The sequence below is a fragment of the Tyto alba genome, unplaced genomic scaffold (assembly GCF_018691265.1).
Source record: "Tyto alba isolate M040663 unplaced genomic scaffold, T.alba_DEE_v4.0 Super-Scaffold_40, whole genome shotgun sequence".
Taxonomy (NCBI): domain Eukaryota; kingdom Metazoa; phylum Chordata; class Aves; order Strigiformes; family Tytonidae; genus Tyto; species Tyto alba.
In genome coordinates, this window is record NW_024881316.1 from 28,467,980 (window position 1) to 28,491,243 (window position 23,264).

Here is a 23,264-nt window from a genome sequence, read left to right on the forward strand (position 1 = left end):
AAACATCTGGAATTCAGACTTGAAAGCTGAGTTTGCCCTTGACAATATCTCCCAGCCTGTGGGTGCTACAATTAAATCCATGGTTGCTGAAGTTTAGGACCCTCCATTGTTAGTTTTGTGTCTGAAGCAAGAATTTCTTCTGTTAGCTTTTTAAGGTTTTAGATCAATATGAAGACATTCAGTAGTACAGAGTATAAACAAGTCCCCTATTCAAAACAGAGTGCACTCAGATCAAACTTTTACAGGCAAAGAACCTCTGGTATCAAGCAGAATTCCTAAATTACATATTGATGCCTCCAAAGAATTTCACATGGCAGAGAGAGGCATAACATGTTCTTTTCTGTGAGCATTTTTATAACACGAAATAATACATTACAAGTAACCCTCTCCCAAGTTGGGTTTAAACTCTCAGCAGCTGGCTAGCTAGAAAACATAACAAACACATAAACCTTATGGTATCAAGAATCAGATTTAGTTAACAGAAGAAAAGGCCAGAATTTGAACTGCATGGACTTTTCTTCATCTCAAAGTGTCTAGCATGCTAGCGTAGACCAAAAATGGTAGAATATTTTGGCTTAGTTTCAGGAACATCCTCCAGCTCTTCTGTGCTGTTTCTGTGATACAGGGCGAATATTGAAGTTGTTAAACAATCACTTAGATGCTTTACCACTGCCAGAAAAGTTAAAATCACTATGTCTATCACAAAATTATTTTTAAAGTAATTTATATACAGTAAATACAAAGGAAAACAAAGGCAAAAAGAAAACACCCACATGCTCTTAACCAGTAAGGGAATTAATTTTCTTCTATATCAGTAGGATCAACTGAAGATTACTGAGGAAAAGGCAAAACTAAATTCTCCATTGTACTGTTCATGACATTAACTTAGTGACTTATTTCAGTTTCTGAAATCCATAACTTAGGAACATCAGGAATGTGGTTCATCACTAGCTTTGGATTCTCTTATTAAAGCACAAAGACTATTGAGATGGAATTATCTCAACACTGTAACTACTTCATAGTAGCTGAGAACCACTTTAAGAAGTCTCTTTTCAGAATGGAGTCTGGTTTGCAAACACAGACATTCTGTTCTTAAAAAGGACACTGTCATAATATGCTTAACAAAGAAAAAATGTAATGTCATAATGAAAATTCAACACAAGATAAAAATCCCATGAGGCCACTGTCTCCACATATGCTGAAAGAGAAATTATTTCCATGTTTTAATAATTAGTCCATCCCAAAAAGAAGGCTGATAAAGGACATTAGTGAAACTGAGTTCAACATTCAAAGTTTCTAATTAAAAAATGAGTCCATTCTAAAAAGTGAAAAAAATTATCTCTTTTTCTTACAAGTAACTTGTTGCACTGTGTCTGAAGTCCTAAATCTGACAGAATATATTTGTCCCATTGTTTTTTGAAGTGTTACATTAAGTAAAACAAATAAAGACTGAACCATGACCTTTGTGCAGTATTAACATAATGGTTTACTATAGTCCTTCTATTAAACATGCTGAGACATACAGTGTGGTTGATTTGTACCACTGACAAAAATCAGCTGTGGGAGAAGAACACTCTGACTCAAGTTTCAGTTATATTGTATGGGGATAAAACCTGTAAAACCAGCACTGGGGTAAGAACTGCACTGTGGAGGACATGCTGCCTCCTGATGCACCTAGAAATCACGTTTTCAAGTAACTGGAACAATACCATGTCAAGATTCTTCAGAAATACTTTTCAGAGACAAGTGCTGAAAAGCTTTCTTAACATTCAGCTGCACAAGCTAATTACTGTTAGCACAGTTGCTGCCATCATCCTATTAATTTTCATGGACATTTTCAACAGATACAAAAAAGTATTTCCAACCACATATCCAAAGCTACTTCTTTGTCACTTATTATTACACAGAAATGTTGGCTTTAATATTTTATAAGGTGTGTGATGATTCCAGTGACTAAAACTGTGATAAAAGCTGATGGAAAATAATCAGCAGGTACAGAAGTCTAAATCATTCTGCTTGAAGTTCTTTGCTGTGAAAGTTGTTGCTTTTTTCCTACATACTATTTCCACTAATACCAGTTGTAGCTCTGCACAACGTAAAAGCTCAGGATTTTCATACATCGTTGAGGTGAATGCTGCCAGAAGTTATCTAAGATTTATGCAAATGTACACTCTAGGAGAACTCAGTGTTCCTTCTGCATGGAAATCTCTTTAAAATTAATGCAGTTTTTGGCTTCAGAAAAGGGTTCATTTTCCTAGTACACTGTTTCTTAACCTTTTCAGATTGATTATCCAGAAACAAAGTGAAAATCAGTCATGATCTGCTCAGTCAGAATGAAATGCATACATGCATGCAATAATAATCATACAATTTATTTGTGCATGGGTTTCAAAAGATGGATTGAAAATATTTGATCTTGAAGGTCACAGTGTGTGGTGATAGGAAATTAAGTTTTTCTTTACTGTTACAGTTGTGCTTCGAGGGAGGTGATTCTCTCCCTTGTGAGACCCCACCTGGAGTACTGTGTTCAGCTCTGGGGCCTCCAACACAAGAAGGACATGGACCTGCTCGAGTGGGTCCAGAGGAGGCCGCAAAAATGATCAGAGGGCTGAAGCACCTCCCCTGTGAGGCCAGGCTGAGAGAGCTGGGGTTGTTCAGCCTGGAGAAGAGAAGGCTCTGGGGAGACCTTATAGTGGCCATCCAGTATTTAAAGGGGGCTACAGGAAAGATGGGGAGGGAATTTTTATCAGGGACTGTAGTGATAGGACAAGGGGTAATGGTCCTAAACTGAAAGAGGATATATTTAAATTAGATATAAGTAAGAAATTCTTTACTGTGAGTATGGTGAGACACTGGAACAGGTTGCCCAGAGAGGTTTCGGCTGCCCCCTCCCTGGAAGGGTTCAAGGCCAGGTTGGACGGGGCTTTGAGCAACCTGGTCTGGTGGAAGGTGTCCCTGCCCATGGCAGGGGGGTTGGAACGAGATGATCCTTAAGGTCCCTTCCAATCCAAACCGTTCTATGATTCTCAAACCTTACAACCACTGATTTTTTTGAGACTTTCCCCCTACCCAGAAGAATTAAATAACATTTGAGAAACATTAACTTAATCTTGCATACAGAAGATCCCATGATACTATGCATCTCATTGGTGTTAATCTTTACACCTAGAATTAGCTTCACCTTTTCCTAGAAGAAGACAAAGATATTGACAAATCTCCTCTAGCTCATGGCTCCTGTTAGATTCTGAGCTGCAAGCTAAGGCAGGCCTACCTTTCCTTATAAACCAGTTGTCTCAGACTGAGCAACTGAGCATGCCTTGAGCCAGTGACTAAAGGACAGATACAGGGAGTGATACGGTGAAAGTCAAATCAAACTTGCAGACTCTCCACCTGAAGCTATACAGTACAGAACTTAAAACTGATCCATAAGATCTGCCATTTCAACTTTACTTAGTCAAATCCTTATTAACTTAAATAAGGAATTAATGTTGTAATGTGCCCCTTTAAAAAAAGAAAAAAATCTTTATGTTTTGGAAGGAATCCATCATGTTTCTTATCCTACAAAAGCACAAAGGTATCCTTCCAAAATAAGTAAGCTAGAAACTTCAGGCAATATTCATGAGACATTACTGTTCAACTTCACATGTATATGTTCAAAGGAGTATTGCAGTGGAATTAATATACAAACCCTAAGCAATTTAAAGCATGGAAATTAGAAGCTAAGGGAAAGCAGAAATGGTTCACACTATTTAAGAAATGCTCTAATTTATCATACATACTTCTAAAATAACACCTTTAAGAGAAACATGCTACTGCAGAAATGAACATACAGCAAATATAGCTGACATATATGAATGACTACTCAAACCAGGACTTTTCATGTAATATAAAAGCATGCTAAACAGTTATCAAATTAAGAAAAATGGAAAAAAGATGTGTATATATATGTAGATAGATACATACTTCTATTCAAAGGTTAATTTAAAATACCAGTTCCTTCCAGCTTGCACTGACCTTACTTGCATTGGGCCCTACTCCAGCAAATGCTTAAATCCTGATCTCTATAGGACTAAATAACACATGTAATTTCCTTCACTGTTGGCAGAGGAAATATTCACATTACCAGTGCTGCACGCAACCTTAACTGTGTGCTGACTACAACTTTTGAAGCCAACTCTTCCCCGCCAGAAATCAAATCAGCTTTTCTTTTATTCATTCATACTGTAGCAGGAAAGATGAGACGGTCCTTGTGTTTCATTTTGTTTGCCTTTTTAATCACAACAATGTAAAATGAATGTACAAGCAATACCTTCTGCATTTGGGATTACATCTTATTTGTCCAAATTAAATCATTTTTTTTTTGTTGTTTTTTGTTTTTTTTTGGTTTGCACAACCCAGGAGAGTGAATCAGTAGAACAAAAAACCAAAAAAACAGACAACAATATAGTTTTAAGTATAGCTGTTTCCTGCACGTATGAGAAATAGGAACAGCTGAACAATTATTTTAATCTATTCTAAATATAAATGACAGTTGAAGTCCTGGAAAATACTTTTTAAATAAAAGAAATTATATCCTTAAAATATACCTGGGTATTTTTTTCTTTTATTTTAAGACTTTTATCTTAAATCACCACAAAATACTCTGTAAAAGAAACATACCAAAATTGAGATCATCATATCTCACACTTAGCTTGCGTAGGTCCTAGTCCCTTAAATAACCCATTCCTTATTTCAATATAACTAAATAAAATGGGCAACTTTACTCGTTACAGATAAAAGTATTCATTTTACTAATGCCATTTATAACCTCGTAAACTATACAAGTATAAACTACAGAATTTAGAAGAGTTCAAAATTAAATCTTCAAATATTTAAACTATAACTAGTCACTGAAAGTTTTCTCTGCAACTAAGTCTTTAGCAGGTGTACTGTAGACAACTTTTGCTGTCTGCCCAAATGCAGGTAACATGAAAATTCAGAAGCAACATGTTGTTCAATAGTTTGAATAAAACCACACTGTAACTCTTTGATGAATATCATGATACAATTCTCATCACTTTATATAAAACCTAGCACAGTTCAAGAATAATGTACATTGTGAATATACTATAACTAGTTATCCTAAAGAAATTAATGAGTAAAATCTAACATAGTAGCCCAGTGAGAAAGATAATCAGAATATTTAGGTTTGTACAATTGCCAAATTTTGCAGGTTATTTTATTTTAAAAAATATCAAGTGTAACTAACTTGCATATTTTGTTTTGATCTCAGAGTAAAAAAAGTTTCAATATTTACAGACTGCACAATGGAGAATGATAACAATACATTTCTATGCAACTTGAAAATGTTTCTATGAGGATGAAAAATCAAATCACATTACTCTGAGAGTAGTAGCTAAAGTGTTAAAAAAAAAAAAAAAAAAAAGGTATATTAGCAATACTTGGATCAGAAGGAAGTTTCATACTACCAGCAATTTTACCAGAACCTATTATTTAAATGTTAGCAAGGAAGTTCACACAGACACACAAATGTGACTTCCTGAAAAACAAGGTGCTGGAATACGAATAAAGTCAACATTATATCAATCACTTCAGACAATAATTATGAATTATGTTGATAGAAGGAACAATAATCTATATAACTGTTTCAGTGGTATATATGCAGAAGAAGAAACTTTCTAATTTGAACAAACAACTGTGAAGTTTTATTAATTAACAGGAAAATGAGGAATATTAAAATTATACAAAAAAGATTTTAAGGTGTTTTTTTTTCCTTAAAAATGTCAAAATTATGTGTTATGAAATGCACTTTGCTTCCACAAACTTCAATTTTTGTTACTCATAACTGTTCGTCTAGTAAACACAGCATATGTATAAAAAAGCTAAGGCTGTAGGACTCTTGAAAGACATTGCTACTGGTGGTAAAACTGCCAGTTTTCAGTGTGGATTACTAAATGTTAAGATTAGCGAAATGAAGATTAGAAAAATTCTCGGGAGTTATTAATATGCCTGTTATAATTTTCCACTAGGTATCAAGGGAAATGTATATATTCAGAGCCAGAACTACCCAGATGGAACATCATCAGTATTAAGATATATTGCCAAGATTAAGGTATTTTTCTGAACTACATACTGTCTGGATTTAGTAACAAAAAAAAAAAAAAAAAAAACCAAAAAAAAAAAAAACCCAAACCAAAACAAAAAAAAAAAAACAACAAAATCTCAGACTTATTTCCCCTCAAACTCAAACACACTAGTATTAACCAGAGCACAGAGTGTACCAAAGCTGATAATACCTGAAATAAACCCACTACTCTAATATTGATGTATCTGAAAAATGCCGTTTTTTTCTCAAAGAAAGCAAGAGGGTTTTGTTGTTACTGTCAATTATTTATTTATAATTGTTGTATTTCCCAGATTCTATTGAATATTTTAGGCATTTTGTGAGCAAATACAAACAATTCAACAGTACTATTTGTTTTGATTTCAAAACATTCAAAATTTCTTTAATTAAAATAAAATAATCAATTAAATCCTTCCTCAACTTTTAACCATATTAAAACCCCTGATATTTTAAACTGTTGTAAACATCTGTTAGGGTAAATGAGTGACATGCTCTATCATTCTTGCAACTTTGCTAAAAATTTTGCACAAACTTGTTCCTTCTCAAAGAAAAACAAAATTATGTTGGTATCTTAGCTTGAAAATGTAAATCAGCAGTAAAAATAAATCTAAATCTTCTTATATTTGGATTTATTGTCAGATAATATATAATGGTCAGAAGATTCTCAGTCTTCTGCACTTGGAGTCATGCAGTATCTATGCATTGGCTGTTTGAAATTTTAACTGTTTAACTTAATGAAAAATGTTTAGGGAAAAAAAGCAAATAATGTTCACTTTGAGATACATTAATAAATATGTCTCTTCTAAATTACTGTTTTACACAGAACATTTATTTTATTAATTAACATGAAGTCACTGTTCTAAGGTTTCTATCACAAGCTTGAACCCAGAAAGTCTAACAACGACCAACCAATTCTTGTGTCAGTTACTGGTAAAAAATAATGGAAAAACTTAATTCAAATTGTAGGTACATAACACAGCCCAAAAGAGATCTGAGATACTGATGAAGAATCTGAACTACCTGGACAAATTCTTGGGAAAAACTGTTGAAGGAAAGTGCATACAGGAGAAATACAGTAGCAAAAACACCAGAAAGTCCAAGTCAGACTTTGACAGATAAATTCTGTGACCTCAGAACAGGTCTGTGAAAACATTTTTTTGGTCTAAAGTGCCTAGGTGCAAGAAGATGTTCACTTGGGTGCAAAGAATATTTCTCCCACTCTTTGAAACTTTAAGCCCAGGACTTCATCATTCTTTGCAAGCATACAAAAGATTATTAAACAATCCCTAACTTTATTTTGTTCCCCTTTTAACTGGGACAATCTGTAAGACCCTGATTCTGACTGCCACTGGTCACAAGGGATAAAAATATGGAGACTGTCATAATCTCTCTGCACTGATATCACTGGCTTTTCATACATTTTATACACTATACAATACAGACAGCACAGCACTGGTCTGGTTCTGGGGTGTGTGCAAAGATTGTCTCATTAGTGGTGGACTTTGTTGTGATAGGTTAACTGTTGGACTTGATGATCTCAAGTGTCTTTTCAAACATAAATGATTCTATGACTCTATCAATCTATGTCAGAGAAAGACATTTCTGTATGCCATCTTCCTAAATTCCCTTTTATGCTTTGGATTGAAACCTCCACACAAGTTGAGATAACTGCAGCAAGTTCTAATGCACCTCAGTATGTATTTTTTTGATCTAGAGTTGTCCCACTGCATGAATATACCTAAAAAGATCCAGTTATCTAGATGAGATAGGAAAGTGAGAATATTTCCTTTTCATTCTTTGGAGGTTAACTCTTAGACATTCACAAGGCCTTCACAGAAAGAATATGAAAACTTCCACAAGGCCAAAGGTTTGTCCAGTAGGGTATTCAGTTTCTGACTACAGTAACTAAAAATGTAATAAAAAACAAAAATAAATAAAAAAAACCACCCTATTCATAACAACCTACCCCTGCAGATGCACCGCTCTTGTCTATTAAAAGACAGGTTAGTTTTTTTGTTTGTATAAAAACATATGTTGAAAAAAACTGGATTTCCCTCTATCCCAAATCTGTCATAACATTCATACAGTTCACCAAAACATCCAGTGCTAACTGAGTATGAGGTCAATCTCAGAAGTCACATTGTGGCATCAAGTTCTACAGTTGTAGTCTACAATTCTGCTTTTGAGCATTTACTTGGTCTGGACATATTATGAAACTGGAATGCATGGTTTCCATGGTCTCATGGAAAATGGGATGCAACATTTACTACAGTATTAGGAAAGTTCAGTAGATGGATTTTGGTTTCTTTTTTTTTTTTTTTTTTTATTATTATTGGTACCTTCTCTAAATTACACAGAGCAAACGATCTCAATATTTTTTCATGTGGGATTTGCTTCTTGTGTATCTTGGTAAATTTACTATGTATCTCTAGATTCCTCAATTCTTTGCTATATTCCTTTCTTGTAGTGGTGGGAAACAAAGATTCGACACAGTATTTCAGGCTAGAGTAGTTCTAGTATGCACAAGTTATGTTTTAATGTACTGCATTGTAATCTCTGTCTCATTCCATATAAATATTTGTATTTTGCTTGTTTTCTTTAATTATTATCCTAACTAGGGGTCTTCACTGAACTGTTCATAATGAAACTTGAGTCTTCTTTCTACAATGTTACGATTAATGTAGGGCCCTGCAAAGTAGAGAAGTATTGTTACTTATAGCCTCTCTATGTATCAGTATCTTTCACAATACATAGTGAGCCAGACTTGATTACTACATGCTGTGGAACTGAAAGGACATTGGCCACATAATATCTCTAGTAGAATGAGATATGAATACTACAGTCTGTATGTAGACTGTAAGACCAAGAGGTACCAGATAGCAGAATAAACAATAGGTAGGACTGCCTGCTACCTATTCCACAGGTTTTGCATAATTGCTCAGCGTATTCTACCACTCTCGTAATACGTCAGGAGCTTCTACACAGAGAAGCGTATTTTCATCATGAGATACTTCTAAATAAATTGAAAATTGATATCAGCATCACAGTAACAGAAGAGAAAGCTTAACACCTACAGTAAAGATAACCTGAGTTTTCTCTCCAACAGGTATCTAAACAGAATTCTACACATAGCCACTGCTTTTTATGTCAAACTGATAAGAAACCAACAAACCCTCAAGACCATTAGCAGAGGGTCAGATCAAAGGCTGGTGTTCCCAGTGTTCTGTCCTCCATAACTGCCAGGAGCAGATACTTGGAAAAACGCATTTTTCAATGCTCTTCCTAGTTTTTAGAGAGAAGTGTCTAAGGAGAACCAGAGCATACAATGATGCTCTACCGGGATCCAGTAATCTATACATTCTAGTGGCTAAAGGACTACCTGAAACAAGCTGTATCTTTATCATTATTTTCTTTAGTTGAAGCAGGTGACAGATGGAAATGCTGGACAGAGCCAGACCATGTATTAATTCTTCTCAAACTTCACTAGAAACATCCCCATTCAATGGTATTCCTCTTTAACACCACATTTTCCAGATCTGTGTGTTCAGATACAGCTTGTGCTGACAAAGAATGTGTACAGGTGTCTATTTTTACAAGTGTTGAAAAGCACTGGTATTGTACAAGGCTGTCCATTTATCTTTAAGAAGGAAAGAAACAGTATAATCATAAAATACAGAAACAAAAGCCATGAATAGAAACAATAAGTCACTAGTGGAGTTATGAAGGATATTAAAATTGAAGAAAAGCTTCCATTTGCATAGGCTTTGAGAAGACAGAGGGGTCTACTGAAATTTTAGCTGCCATCAAACTTGTTTGCTGCTTCGGTAATATTGAAAATTGTATTTGTTAATACAGTCCTTTCAAAAACTTCTGTGAATAAATACCAGGAGTTAGAAAGAACAAGAACATCTGCTTAAGGCTTAATGGTAATAACCGTTCCTGAAACTTCTCATGACTACACCAGTCTTTCTAACAGAATGTGTTGGCTGTCACAAAGACCGAGCTAGACACATGCTATAGCATGCCATCTGAGCAGGAAAAAAAAAAAAAAAAAAAAAAAAAAAAGAAAAAGAAAAACAACCCAACAGTGTTTACCATGACAATATAACCTGTCAACTGCAGATCACTTCCGCAAAGGTGACTGTTGTCATCTGTCTGAAAACAGGTCATTGCTGCTCTTGCATTTCCAGAAGAAGGAGCAGCTTGAAGTAGCTACACTAATGGGATTTATTAGACCATTAGATCTGTCTTCTGTAACTTTATTTTTCTCCCAGTATAAAATAGGCCTCCTAGTCTTCAAACATCTCACACTGACAGGAATGGCAGTGGATGTGCTTGTCAATAACACAGAGCAAAACCATGATTTTTGAAACAAAACACATAAGCTTTTGCAGCTCATACAAAAGACAGATTCCAAACAGACACCTCAGTGTTGTCCAACTTACTCTCTTTAGATGGGCTGCAAAGCAGGACATATGACACACATTTATCCATAGATCCACAAATTCCACAGGCAAAACACTGAAACATGAAATCTGTATTCTGATAATTTATATCTCCCTCCCATATCTGATATTTTTTCACTCTATAAAGCATGCGCCTGCACTGCCCCACAACTGTACAACAAAGTGTATGAAGATAAATGCACTTGCTTCCTGAAGTGCAGCACTAACTGCTAAAAACTTTGCAAAGTGCCCCCAGCAAAGAGCTCTGTTTTGCACAGTAATTTCCTATTACACGTGGATATACTGGTAATCCAGGACCCCACTGCTTGTTTGGAAAGGGGAGTGATGGTTAGAGATAGGATGAACCATCACAAGAACAGTGAGGACTGCAGTTGACAAATGTGACAATCTGAATTTGTGGCTTGCAATATGCTCTCATTCTGCCACCTTTCTTGTAGGAGGTAGATGTTCAGAGACTCACCCCTAGCTGCCTGCAGGTTTTTCAATAAATGGTATAAACAGCTTCAGTGGAACTCAGAAGTAGTAATATGTGAAACCTTGTCTTCCTCTCCCAAGTTAGGGAGATTTCTCTACATCTACTATTTCATGAGTGAGCCTCTGCTTAACACTTTGGAAATTAATATAGGAGGCTTACACCACGGTGTATCTGTCCTGCAATTTTTCAAATTCATCTTACTTTACTAGAGGACATTAATGTAGTTTATAAACTTTGATTTTTTTCTGAAAAGGAGGAGGGAAAAAGGAACCTGGAGGCAAATGGCATGTACCATTAACTGATATTCTTTGAATTGTCTCAGATATCAAAAATGCAAGCTACAAGCCACGGAGTATCTCAGATTTCTGAAACAGGCTGCAGAGAAACGTCAGAAATTCCAATTGCAAAAAAAATTATTTTTTTAGTTCTTCCTTAGTTTTCTAAGTAACTAAATTAGTTTACTATGAAACCATAACAAAATTTATAGAATGTTCCAGAGGAAAATTATATTTTTTGAGGTTTGAGTTGGGTTTTTTTGTTTTTGTTTTACACAACAAAGATGAAAAATTTCTTTTAGAATGGCCTTGCAAAGACTATGTCATATGTATTGAGCAACTACTTCTTCATCACAAAATCACACATAAAACTTCTGTGAATGTTAAGTGTTAGATCAGAAATTGTGCTAATCTGTCAAGGAAAAAACTCAAGATTCTAAATCTTGTCACTAATCTAAGATGACATTAATTTCAATATTTTAAAAATTGAGGCAGAGAATTAATAATTAGCATTCCAGTAATGTTGTGTTTTGAGGGGAGAGTATGGTGATCCAGGAGACATTCACTCCTGGGAAGGTTCATTTCTACTCTGCTAAAAATTTTGCTAGTTCTTCAGGACTGTTCCTACAGCAATATATATAATTATCTTTTGATTGTGGGTTTTTAGTCATATAAATGTTAAACATTTTTATTAACAAATCTTTTTGGAATTCCCTTTATACAAAGTCCATGTACATTTATTAACATTTGCAAAGCTGAACTAGTATGAGAGAGCATTAATGAAAAGAAAGGAGAATTATTGTTAAAGCGGACATAGCATGTAACAAAACAGAACTAACCCAACTTTGGACAGCCTTATCATGAAAGGAGAATCTCATGAAAGGCAAACAAACACCTGTTTTATTCTTCCTTTTCATAGGTGTATCTGTACTATCATAAATTTATCAAATAAAGGACAAATAAAATTAAGAAATCAAGAATTGACTGCCTATTAAAGGAGCAGAAAGTCAAAACAAATCTCTAAAACAATTATTTGTCAGCAGATAACAAAGGAGAAGTAGATAATTAATGTTTAATTTACTGAGTTATTTCATTAGTTGCAAGGTCTCAAAGTCTTTCACTTCCAGGCTTCATCTTTTAATAACTTCTCTCTCCTAAATTTATAAAACATTAGAAGTTTAAATTGTTTTTCAGAAACTATTCAAGATATAAAGCCAAATGCCTTTGGGAAGAGCCTAGAATCTATAATTTTATTGTTTAATTGATATACTTTACTCCATCATTTACATTTGTTATTTTGGACTATGTTTCTCAAAAAGTCTCCAGATGGTTGATTTGAAACTAAGGTCAGCTATTGACATTTTCTTTATAATAGCACCAATACTAATAAATAGAGATATTTTCCTCAATGTTGTCCTACTTTAAAACTCATAATCTCATTGCTTCAGTGTTCATTTAGGTAAATTGTGGGTCTCACCTTGGCATTTAGTCACTTGGAAAAAAAAAATAAAACAAACCACGAAACACCTTCATGTGGGCATGTATTTGCACTGCATAACAGTTATTACTTAATTATCATTATTTCAGAAGCAGTGTTTATTCACTTCACCTGCTAAAAAGTGTTAGCCTCTTAAAGTTCTCTGTAAATGTAATATCAAACATAAAAACATTTTCTCATTTCCCTTTTATGTCCAATTGCTCTGTTTTCAATCCTCACAGTGATGTCCTTAAATGTCTCCACTTTCTCTCTTACCTCAAATTAGTTTGACAAGCACATGAAAGAATAAGAAGTAAATATTTCAATTTTTGCTCTAATGGAATAGTTGTCCTTTAAGACATATCCTACCTGGAGCATGTATTGTGCTTTACTCAGCTTAATTCAATTTATCCTTGGTATCTAAGATAGGGGAAAATGACTTTCATTGGTTCTCATCATTCAGATACCATTTCCAGTCTATTGTACATGTGTATCATTTGAGTCAAGTGTTGACCTCTAGCTGCTTTTAAAAATATTAGTAGGAAAATGCGCTCACCTTCAGGCTCCCCACAGAGTGTACACTGTGACTCTGCAAAGAAAAAGAGAGAAATTATAATTTCTTGATATTAATATCTGTCATAATTTCATCCAAATATAAATAACAAAACTTATAGAACTGAAATTTAGCGTGAAAAATGCAATTCTATTTTCAGCACCCATTTTTTAACAGCTGTGAAGTAACTTTCAAAAAAGAGTTTTTGCAGGAAGAATTTTAAAATAGAACTATATAAATATCTAGTTACATTTATATAACTATCACCTTCATAGACTCCAGATGAATACATTCACATAGCAGGACTTTTTGCTTCCACATGACTTTTTTTTTTATTTGTAGATGTACAATACTGAGGTGACAACAGTCACTCAAATAAGAAGTTTAATCTTCCTCATATTTTATCATTGGAGGTAGCAAACAGTAATAGTGACAGAGTTATTAGATTCTTCTCTCATAAAAGACTTCCAAGTCCTCCCAGGCAAGAGCAGTAAGTCAAACAGTCAATGTAAATGTGCAGTTATACTCTGCAAAATATTCAAGTACAGAAATGAAGGAAATAAAACTCCATCATAACAAACAGATGGTCTCTAAATGTACAATTACTATTTTATTCACACACCACTATTTGGAAGTTGACTATCTTAAAAATTATTTTGCATAATGTACAAATATATACACATATGTAGGAAATATTTTAAAGTATCCCTTGAGATTGAGCTGTTTCAGGTGTTCATATCAAGCAGTAGATCAAAGCTATTGTTTAGAATTCAAATACCAGAATCAGTTGAAATCACAGGGAATGTAATCAAGTTGGCAGATAATTCTGATATACTGGAAAAAGTCCTACTAGAATAAGACAGCAGAATATATTTTAAAACACAAATCTCTGAAATCTCCATTTTAACACTCAGCTCAAATATTATATCTCTAACAGCAACAAGTATGCTGAAGCAACTATATATATATATATATGCAGACACACACACTCACGCACATGTGCATGTATACATTCTTATATAAATTCAGTACAAAAAGCAGTTTGGCACACCTGCTATACACAAATCCAATTCAAAAGCTTGCTGAAATTATCTCTGGCCTTGAACGACAAATAGGAGACTGGACGTTAGCTGGGATCTTGACATGAAGTCAAATAAAAGCTACAGACACAGAATATGAAATATATACTGAGTAGATTGACCTTTATAGCACCACTGTGACATTGCCAGTTATTTAGAAGTACTTTTTCCATACAAATAAGAGGCTGTCTCACACTGACCCTATATTTCATATATTTTAAAAATGCTAATCATTGTTTTTTTACTACTTCTAGAGGTTGAAGCATGCGTAAGGGAAAGGAATGAAAAAAAAAAATATGTTTTTCCAGCCAACTATACTGCTGATAGGTGGATCGCAACTTTTAAACCAGCATAAAGTTTCATGATAGAAACTAATTTTGATGCAGTCCAGCACCATGAAACATATAGTTGAACCATCTATTGATAGACTCAATAGTGTCCCCAGCCTATCTAACAAACTGAAACTAACACCCCAAAGGCAAGCTTGAGAAAACCCCTCAGTGAAAAGCATGAAAAGCCTAGTCTCAGATAACACAGGCCTGCTTCTTTCACTGCTGGATGAAAAACGTACTTGCCACAATCTGAAGTGATACAGAGGAAGCAGCTCAGAAGATCTATTTTTCACTTTTAATTCAAAGACTTTCTGAGGTTTTACTGAGAGGGGCCGCCTGTCTGTGTGCAGTTTATTATCCTGATTGATAAGGAAGAACAAGCTGAGACTTGGTTTCTGAACTTCTGACTTTTTGCTGATCCTCTACCTCCTGCTAACAACTGCTTCACTGGTTTGTTACAAGCCAAAGAACCTGCCTGACATTTTTTGCATCTCTAAACACCATCTTTGACAGGTCCCCACTCAAGAGTACAAATTATTAGCTTCCCTCTTTTCCTCACTAACATAAATTAGTGCCAATATTGCAAATATGCAGCAGGGTAGATAGTTTAACCACAAAATAAGGTTTGTAGTTATGCCTGGTGCCAGAAAGTTGTCCAAAAGCCAGGTAGGTATCAGCACTATCCTTGACAGACCGCTGCTTTTTTGGACTTCTTTCAGGTGTTCGTTCAAGGTCCCCTGTTTGTGGGTAAGTCAGGTGTTCCTTTTCCTACCTCAACATGCCTGGGGAGAGTTCATGGGGGGATTTTGTTTTAATCCATCAATGTATGCCTTCCAGAGGCTGGGAATCATTTCAAACTGACAGCAGCACCTCTCTTGCTACACTGGTAAGAAGCAGACTGCAGATGTGGATGATTCACCAGTAAGTCTCTGTTTACAAATTTCCCCACTGTAGTTTGCTGCTGTGGGGGAGGACTAGATACCCTTTTTGTCGTGCTTGACGCATACAGGTCGAGTGACAAATAAAAACACAACTACTTCTTCTAGACATATGAACAATATGACAGAGAGGTATGGAGCACTGTTTCCCACAGACACTCTGTGTGTGTGAGAGAGAGAGAAATAATTAAGTGTATTCAGATCTGTATGTTATTGTTGTGAGATTGCATGTCCTAAATTTCACTAAAGTCATATAAAATATACATACCACACTCAAATATTTGTAGGTTTGCATTCTCAAATATTTGTAGTTTTATGTTATATAGGACTACAGAAATCTTGTAAAGAAGCTATGTCTTGAAATATTTTAACTTCTTTTCTCTGTAAGGAAGTTGCTGTATCTTGGTAGCAAAGATCTTTCTGGAAGATATCTCAATACTAAACACCAGTGCTAATTTGGAAATTTTCTAATTTAAATTTCAGTTCTGTGGTCAGATGACAGCAGTGTAAAAATTACCACTCCATCAGATGAAATGACATTATTAGACTGAGATGCACTTCACCGAAGGTTGGGTGTCTCAACATTACTGTTCAAAATATAAACTAGTCTTAAAAGATTTACCAATTAGTGGAAAGAAAGAGCCACCTAACCTGACTTAGAAATTTATGTTAGCATGAGATAAATCAATAAATGCTTTTTGCAAATACTTATTAATTCTTTTGTGTTGTAAGAGGTCTTAGACTTCGGCTACATCTTCACAATAACATTAATGGCAAGAAAGAAATGTTCATTGTAAATGACCTCTGGAGGTCATCTAGTTCAGCTTCCCACTGCTAGCAAGGCTGTCACCAACACCAGTTCAGCTCAGCTGGGGCTTTGATAGTCAAGTCCTGAAAGCCACCAAGGATGGAGGTTCTACAGCCTCAGTGGGCAGCCTGCTCTGGTGCTGCATCAGCCTCTTAGGGTTCTACTTTAATCTCTCAGTCTGCAGTCTGTGGTCATTGTTCCTTGTTATACCACCTAGCACTGCCAAAAAGACTTTGGCTCCATCCTGTCTGTAACTCTCCTTCAAATAGCAGTAGTCCACTATGGATCTTCACCTCAACAGACTTAATAAGCACAGCTCCTTTATGTACTCTGACCAGAGGGCACCCGATAGACTCCCTCCAATTTCTTCCTATGCTTCCGGAAGCAGGGAGCCCCAACCACTGAACACATTAGGTACAGCTTCACCAGCACCAGAAGGAAATCATAACCTCCTCAATTTGCTGATCATACTCATCCTGGGCTATGCACAGTTTGCCTATTGCAATGAGAACACTGCCTGTTGACCCATATGCAACTTGGTATTCATGTTCCCTCAGAAAAAAAAAATAAAATCAACTCTTAGTAAGATCGGTCCCCTGATCCAAGTCTCCTGCTAATTATAACCTTGCTAATGTATGGCAGAAGGGAGGCGGGAATGTGTGGCCAAACACAGGTAGACCAAGACTGCTCTTTTCAGGACTGGCCAGCCCATAGTTTGGCTTAAGGGAATCGTAAAATCTCAGCCTCACATCTAAAGTGGAAGTGCTTAAGTTACTACATGTTGTCATGGAACAGAAGCAGAGACATTACCACATTTCAGACAAAGATATTTATCTTCACAATTCCTAGTAATTCCTCTACGTATCTGATTCAGCTAAAGTATTATAATGATACTTTCACAGGAGGTTTTCTTTCTTTTTAATATGTTGCTAATCAGCTGCACCTAACAAAGATGCTTGTTCTTGAGAACACTCATACATGTGAGTAACTTTGTCATTGCTCTCAAAGGTAAAATGGTGAGTGTTCAGAGATTTGGGACCCAATAAATCAATAGAACAAGGAAAACCTGTATTTATATTATTAATCTCACTCTATCATTCTGAAATTGTCTAGCCAACAGAAATAATCTTCCCAGATACAAGAACTTGCTGACAAAATAGGTCACAAGAAAGATCTTTTGAAGAAACAAATTTATCATGAAGACACAAGCTCTTTTTTCCCCCCAAATAATATGAAATTTATTTTGATAGTTTTTCATGTCTACCTAAATGGTAACTAAAACTGAAAATAATAAACCCAGACATGTAAACACCAACATTCTTTCTCCAAAGAGCCGAGTTCAACATTCAATTTTAAAGTAAGAGTGAAAATAAATTATTCTGCTAAACATATTTACCTTTCCTTGCTTTGTATATACTTTTCTTGTATGCCTGGTGCAAGTATAATAAAATGTACTGTAAAGAGCTACAACATAGAAAACAATACGTGGGCTGAATGAAAGATACAAAATTGACATTATTAATAAATTATGAATCAGAATACCCATGCAAACTATATAATGTAATAAGACTAATAAAACACAATACTAGTAGTATCTTAAATCAGGATAAATAAAATACTGGATGGTATTCAATAGTTAACTAAACTGTAAGTACACTATGCTCTCAGCAAGAGTTTACCCAGATTATGGAGTCCAACCTGGATGACTTTTGACTGAGGTATATGGAAGTGACGGTATGACAAAAAATAACACGCAAAGGTGAGAAGCAGAGCTGAGGATAACATGTCACCTCAGCACTGATTGAGAATATGGATGCAGTCTGCCCTTCTGACAACCGCTTGAATAATACCATACATCCAGTTCTGTCTCCCGACTTCACTTGTGTAACAGCCCTTTCTGTCTTTCTTTTCATCCGATACTACCAGCGACACTTTGCAGCTCCTCCCTGCTGCCATCCTTCTCTGTATTATTTTAAATTTTAATTACAAACAGGTATGTTCTCTATTGCCTATATATCTCTTTCTTTTTTCTTTTTTGCTACTGTCTAAATCTATTTAATGGATGCCCCAAAACAAGATACTCCTATTATATAATTACTGAATATCACTGCCGATTTGCATCCAGAATTCAGTGCATCAGAGAAAAACTGGAAATCGTTTTTATTTCACTGAGAAATATGATTGGCCTAACAGAAGACAATCCTCAGCTGCATTTTTTATCCTTTCCTCTATGTAAAATAGTAATAATAATTTTAAAAAATTAAAAAATAGATCAAGTTCCAGTGAGGAAATATATCAGATAGTGCTTTAGATTTTGGTTCTAGTGGCAAGAAATGCAAATGACACTATTTCATCAATGTCTCTTTATATCATTTTATTGATGTCAGTGAAATGGAACTCTGCAACAATTAGAGACATAGAGTAGCCATGCATTATGTTGAGATTTAGTGTAGAGGAAAAGTAAGGTATAATTTAAGGCCAAACTGTAAGACTTCTAACCATTTTCAGGATTTTAATCCAGTATTTGTATCTAAACCTGGCTACAATAGTGCCAACAAAAGCTGATTCTATTATGAACTACATTTTCCATTCTCTCTTTTCATAACTATTTTTTCTCCTACACCTTTGGATATTATCTGTAGCTTGTTCCTCCTGTTGATATCCCATCACTGCACAATACCATCAGATGAAACATTATGACAGAACTATAGAACAAACTGCAAGATTTTATCATGTCCACTAAGACTCTCCCATTCACAACCATCTTTGTTCCATACCAATGCCAGAGCAAATCCTGTGATCTCCCACTCTGTGTTCAGTCACCAATGTAGGTAACACACTGAGAGACACCTACAAAAACCAACCAGCCTTTTCTTCTGCAAAGCACATTTGAGCCTTACCTACAGAAATTTTTCTGAGATGTCCTCTAAAACCTTCGATGACAGGGAATACAACCCTCTTCAGGTAAATTATCTCTGTTGCTAAACTATCTTTGCAGTTGGAGACATTTTTCCTATATAGCCCAAACAGGCATTGCTTTTGACTATGCAGATGAAGAATAAAATTTTTTAATTTTAGGAAAAAATAACATTATCTAATTCAGATACTTATTGTTACCTTCATGTCTTGTTTTATTGTAAACCTCCAATTTTTCCTCACAGTCATGATTGCTACTACTCATCTCATCTTTGCTGTTCTCCCCTGGAGGCTTTCCAACTTAGCCATATCTTAATATTATAAGTGCCCCACACTGAATACAGTACATGACCTGAACCCTTCGGCTGCCAGGTAAAGCAGAATATTTGCACTCTTACATCCTTTTTATATTTCTAAGAATGCCATTGGCCTAATTTTGGACAGCATTATTTTCTTGACTCAAATGAGATCTCATCTCATCCCTATAGACAGGAATTTGACTAGAGGTACCTTGAGCAGTCACCATCATAAGAATTAAAAAAGTAAAGGATACTTTGGTTGGTCTGCCTTTGCAGTAAGAGCCCTGTTCATGTAACCCATATAAACCAAGTGAAATCCAAAAAATATTCCAGATGCTTCTACATTTTTTTGTTTGAAACTATGAAGTGGTGAAAATAATCAAAATAACACTACACTAAAACACTGTATTTCTTACAGTACTTTGAGTGATGACAAATAATACAACAGGAAGAGAAAACAACTATATTTGGACTCAGATATTGTTTGGGCCCATTTCCATGAACAGTCATAAAGGAAATAAAGAAGAATAATTTCAAGTTACGCAATCAAAGAAAAGCATGTAATTAAACATATATACATACACATATATTAACGTGTGTATATACATATCTGTCTATCTTGAAACCTTTTTTCTTCTTTTGAACAATAGTATTTACACATAAAAACAACTACCAGCAGTCAGTTCATCATATAGAATGTACTGAAAAACATAGTAACAACAATTGTTTGGAACTGTTGTGGATATAGCCAATAAATATATTTCATCCCTCTGAAACTATTTCCACAAGCACTTCTTGCTGAGCGTAAGAGCCTATTTTTCTGATCACTTATGGTATGACCACTCTCAAGATGAGATTCCCTTGTGTTTGCAATTTCAGCTTCCTCAAATCTTTCCTTTTAACTGGGGTATTCATAACAAAGGCCCTTTTACTGCCCAGGATCAGGCCTTGGGGTTAGGACAAACAAATATCTGCTTGAGTTTTGGAGAAAAATACAACACTAAAGAAAAATACAATAGAAAAAACAGCTATCTGAGAGATTAGCAGCTGGACTATGTTGGGAAAGACAGGGCAAGAGGAATGAGTAACCCTGAGAAAGGCAGATACTGAAAGAACTGTAAATAAATATAGGATACAGAATAGCCATTATTAAAATAGAATGAGCCTAAAGCAGAAGAAAATCAACTAACCTGGCAGCAAACTTTGTATCCTTTTGAGCAAATGAACTGATATCCAACCAAATGCATAAAGCACCCACTAAGAGCCCATTATTTTCCCCAGATAAAAATATAAGGTTCATGCTCAAAGCAATGCCAGAATCCATTCACAGTATTTGCACATCAGATCCTTCTCCATATGGAGTTTACACATTACACGTGCATTAACCAAGCCAAAAGAGATTTCAGAGAAGAATTATGAGACCAGACAATCAAATATTTTCAAAGGAAAACAAAAATAACTGAAGCAATAAAAAACAAAATATAAACCACTCAAGAAAGGAAGAAAGCAAAAAAAAAGCTAATGTTTCTCTTGGTAAGCTGCACACAAATACTTCCTTTTCAGAGGAGCAGTAATAAACACAGTAATAAAATGGACATGCTTTAGCGCACTTCTGATACACATTTCAAATGCACATTATCAAAGTGGAGAGTCCAAATATCCTGAATAAGTCCAAAACCAACCAGAAGATATGCTTATAAAGAGAACACGTTCCTCTCTTCATTTTTACATTCGTTTTCTAGTATTTGACGTTGGAAGGTTAAAGTGAGTCATATTCCTCACAGCCAAGGGAAAAAACCTTACCACCCCCTAATCACATTGTTGCATATTTATGAAAAACACCAAGGAAAATAAGGCTGGTGATAAAAAATTGTGAGAGTGGGGACCCATGAAAGTGCTGTGAAATACAACACTGAAGACCGTCTGTATCAGAGGCTTGCTCCAAAAGCCCTCTGGAGCTAATGTGAGTGTCATTGGAGTTCAGCAGACTCAGGGTCAAATCTCAACAGCATACTAATGCAAAACCATCCAGGCTATCTATCACCATTCCTCTACTTTCTATTTTTTTCTCTCTCTTCTTTCACTTTGTTCATTTTAAGAGGTTTCACCGATAATCTCAGAGCTTCATAAGAACAAATAAAAATGGTACAAATCCAAGTTGAGCATGGTATAACAAAGAACCAAATAGATAGATGTCAAAAAATATAGACTAGGACAGCGCAGTTATAAAGTAGATCACATACTCTGATATTCTGGTACGTTGAAGGTTAAATTGATTTTTGCACTCCTTTCTCCTTTTCTCTCATATAGGAATCAGATTTCAAAAGCATTTAAATGGAGTGGGGAGTTGACTTGACAAACAGATTTGAGGAGGGTGTACAAAAAAATGATGTAACCATTGAAAGGGGTAAGAGATCAAGTCCGGGATGCATCCACATCTGGGCAAGACTGTTGAATAATGTCCTTCATGTAAAGTCAATAATGCATATCAAATTAGAACAGTACAGGTTGGAAGAGACCTCCTGAGGTTGTTAAATTAATCCATCAATTCAAAGCACTGCCAACTTCTGAGTAACATTAGGTTCTTCAGGGCCCACTTAGGTTTTGAAAATCTACCAAGGAGAATCAACAGTCACTCTGGTCAACTGCTCCAGTGTTTGACCACCCTCGCCATGAAGAGTTTTCTTCCTTGTGTCTAATTGAAATTTCCCTTGCTGCAACATCTATCTATTCTCCCTCATCCTTTCACTGTGCATGTCCATTACGTCTGGCTCCATCTGGCTGTAATGAACCATTAAGCAGCTGAGGACAGCAATTAGCTCTGTTCTCCTCTTAGCTTCCTCTTCTTCAGGTTGAACAAATCCAAGTCTCTTTACTGTGTCCTTGTGCATCATATGCTTCAGCACCCTACTCTTCTTGGTGGCCATCCTCTGGACATGCTCCAATTTGTCTAAGTCTTTCTTATACTGGGGTGGGGCAGGGACTAAAACTGGGCACTACCCCAACTTCAGCATCTGAAGTGCCCAAAAGAGGGGAATAATCACTCCCTCTAACCTACTAGTTGCACTGATGCAGCCCAGTGTGCAGCCAGCGTTCATCGCTGCAGATACGCTTCTGAGATCCTAAAAAGGGCACTCAAACACAGAAGGACTGTGATATACAACTAAAGCTTTGAACTGATCCAGTCCCAAGCATATAGTAAACTCACATGTTAAGTGACTACTCAAGGAGATTACAGCAGCAAACTCTGACATGCCAGGCAATGTCTCCCAACAGCTAGTGACCATAGATCAAGGACTGACCTGTTGTATAAGCCTTTTCTACTGTCCTGAGAGGGAATTCACTATGGGCTCCTTAAATACAGGCTGGGGGGAACAAGGCTTGTTTACAAGAGCACTGAGCTATCTTCTGTAAAGATTTCTGTCTTGACCCGTCTGTAACAACTTTGGAGATCTAATGACATTTCTAAACATATCTGCATATTTCAGAAGAAGACTTTCCATATAGTCTCTGCTTTCCATC

General features: G+C 35.6%; 1 protein-coding gene across 9 annotated transcripts in view; it reads right to left on the reverse strand.

Annotated features, from left to right (window-relative positions):
* Window positions 1-23,264, reverse strand: part of DLGAP2 (DLG associated protein 2) — a 477,131-nt gene that overhangs the window by 234,301 nt on the left and 219,566 nt on the right. For all 9 annotated transcript variants that reach the window (XM_042803361.1, XM_042803360.1, XM_042803362.1 and 6 more), the window contains one exon: window positions 13,374-13,406. In XM_042803361.1, the coding sequence (XP_042659295.1) occupies window positions 13,374-13,406 (33 nt within the window). The remainder of the gene's footprint in view (window positions 1-13,373; window positions 13,407-23,264) is intronic.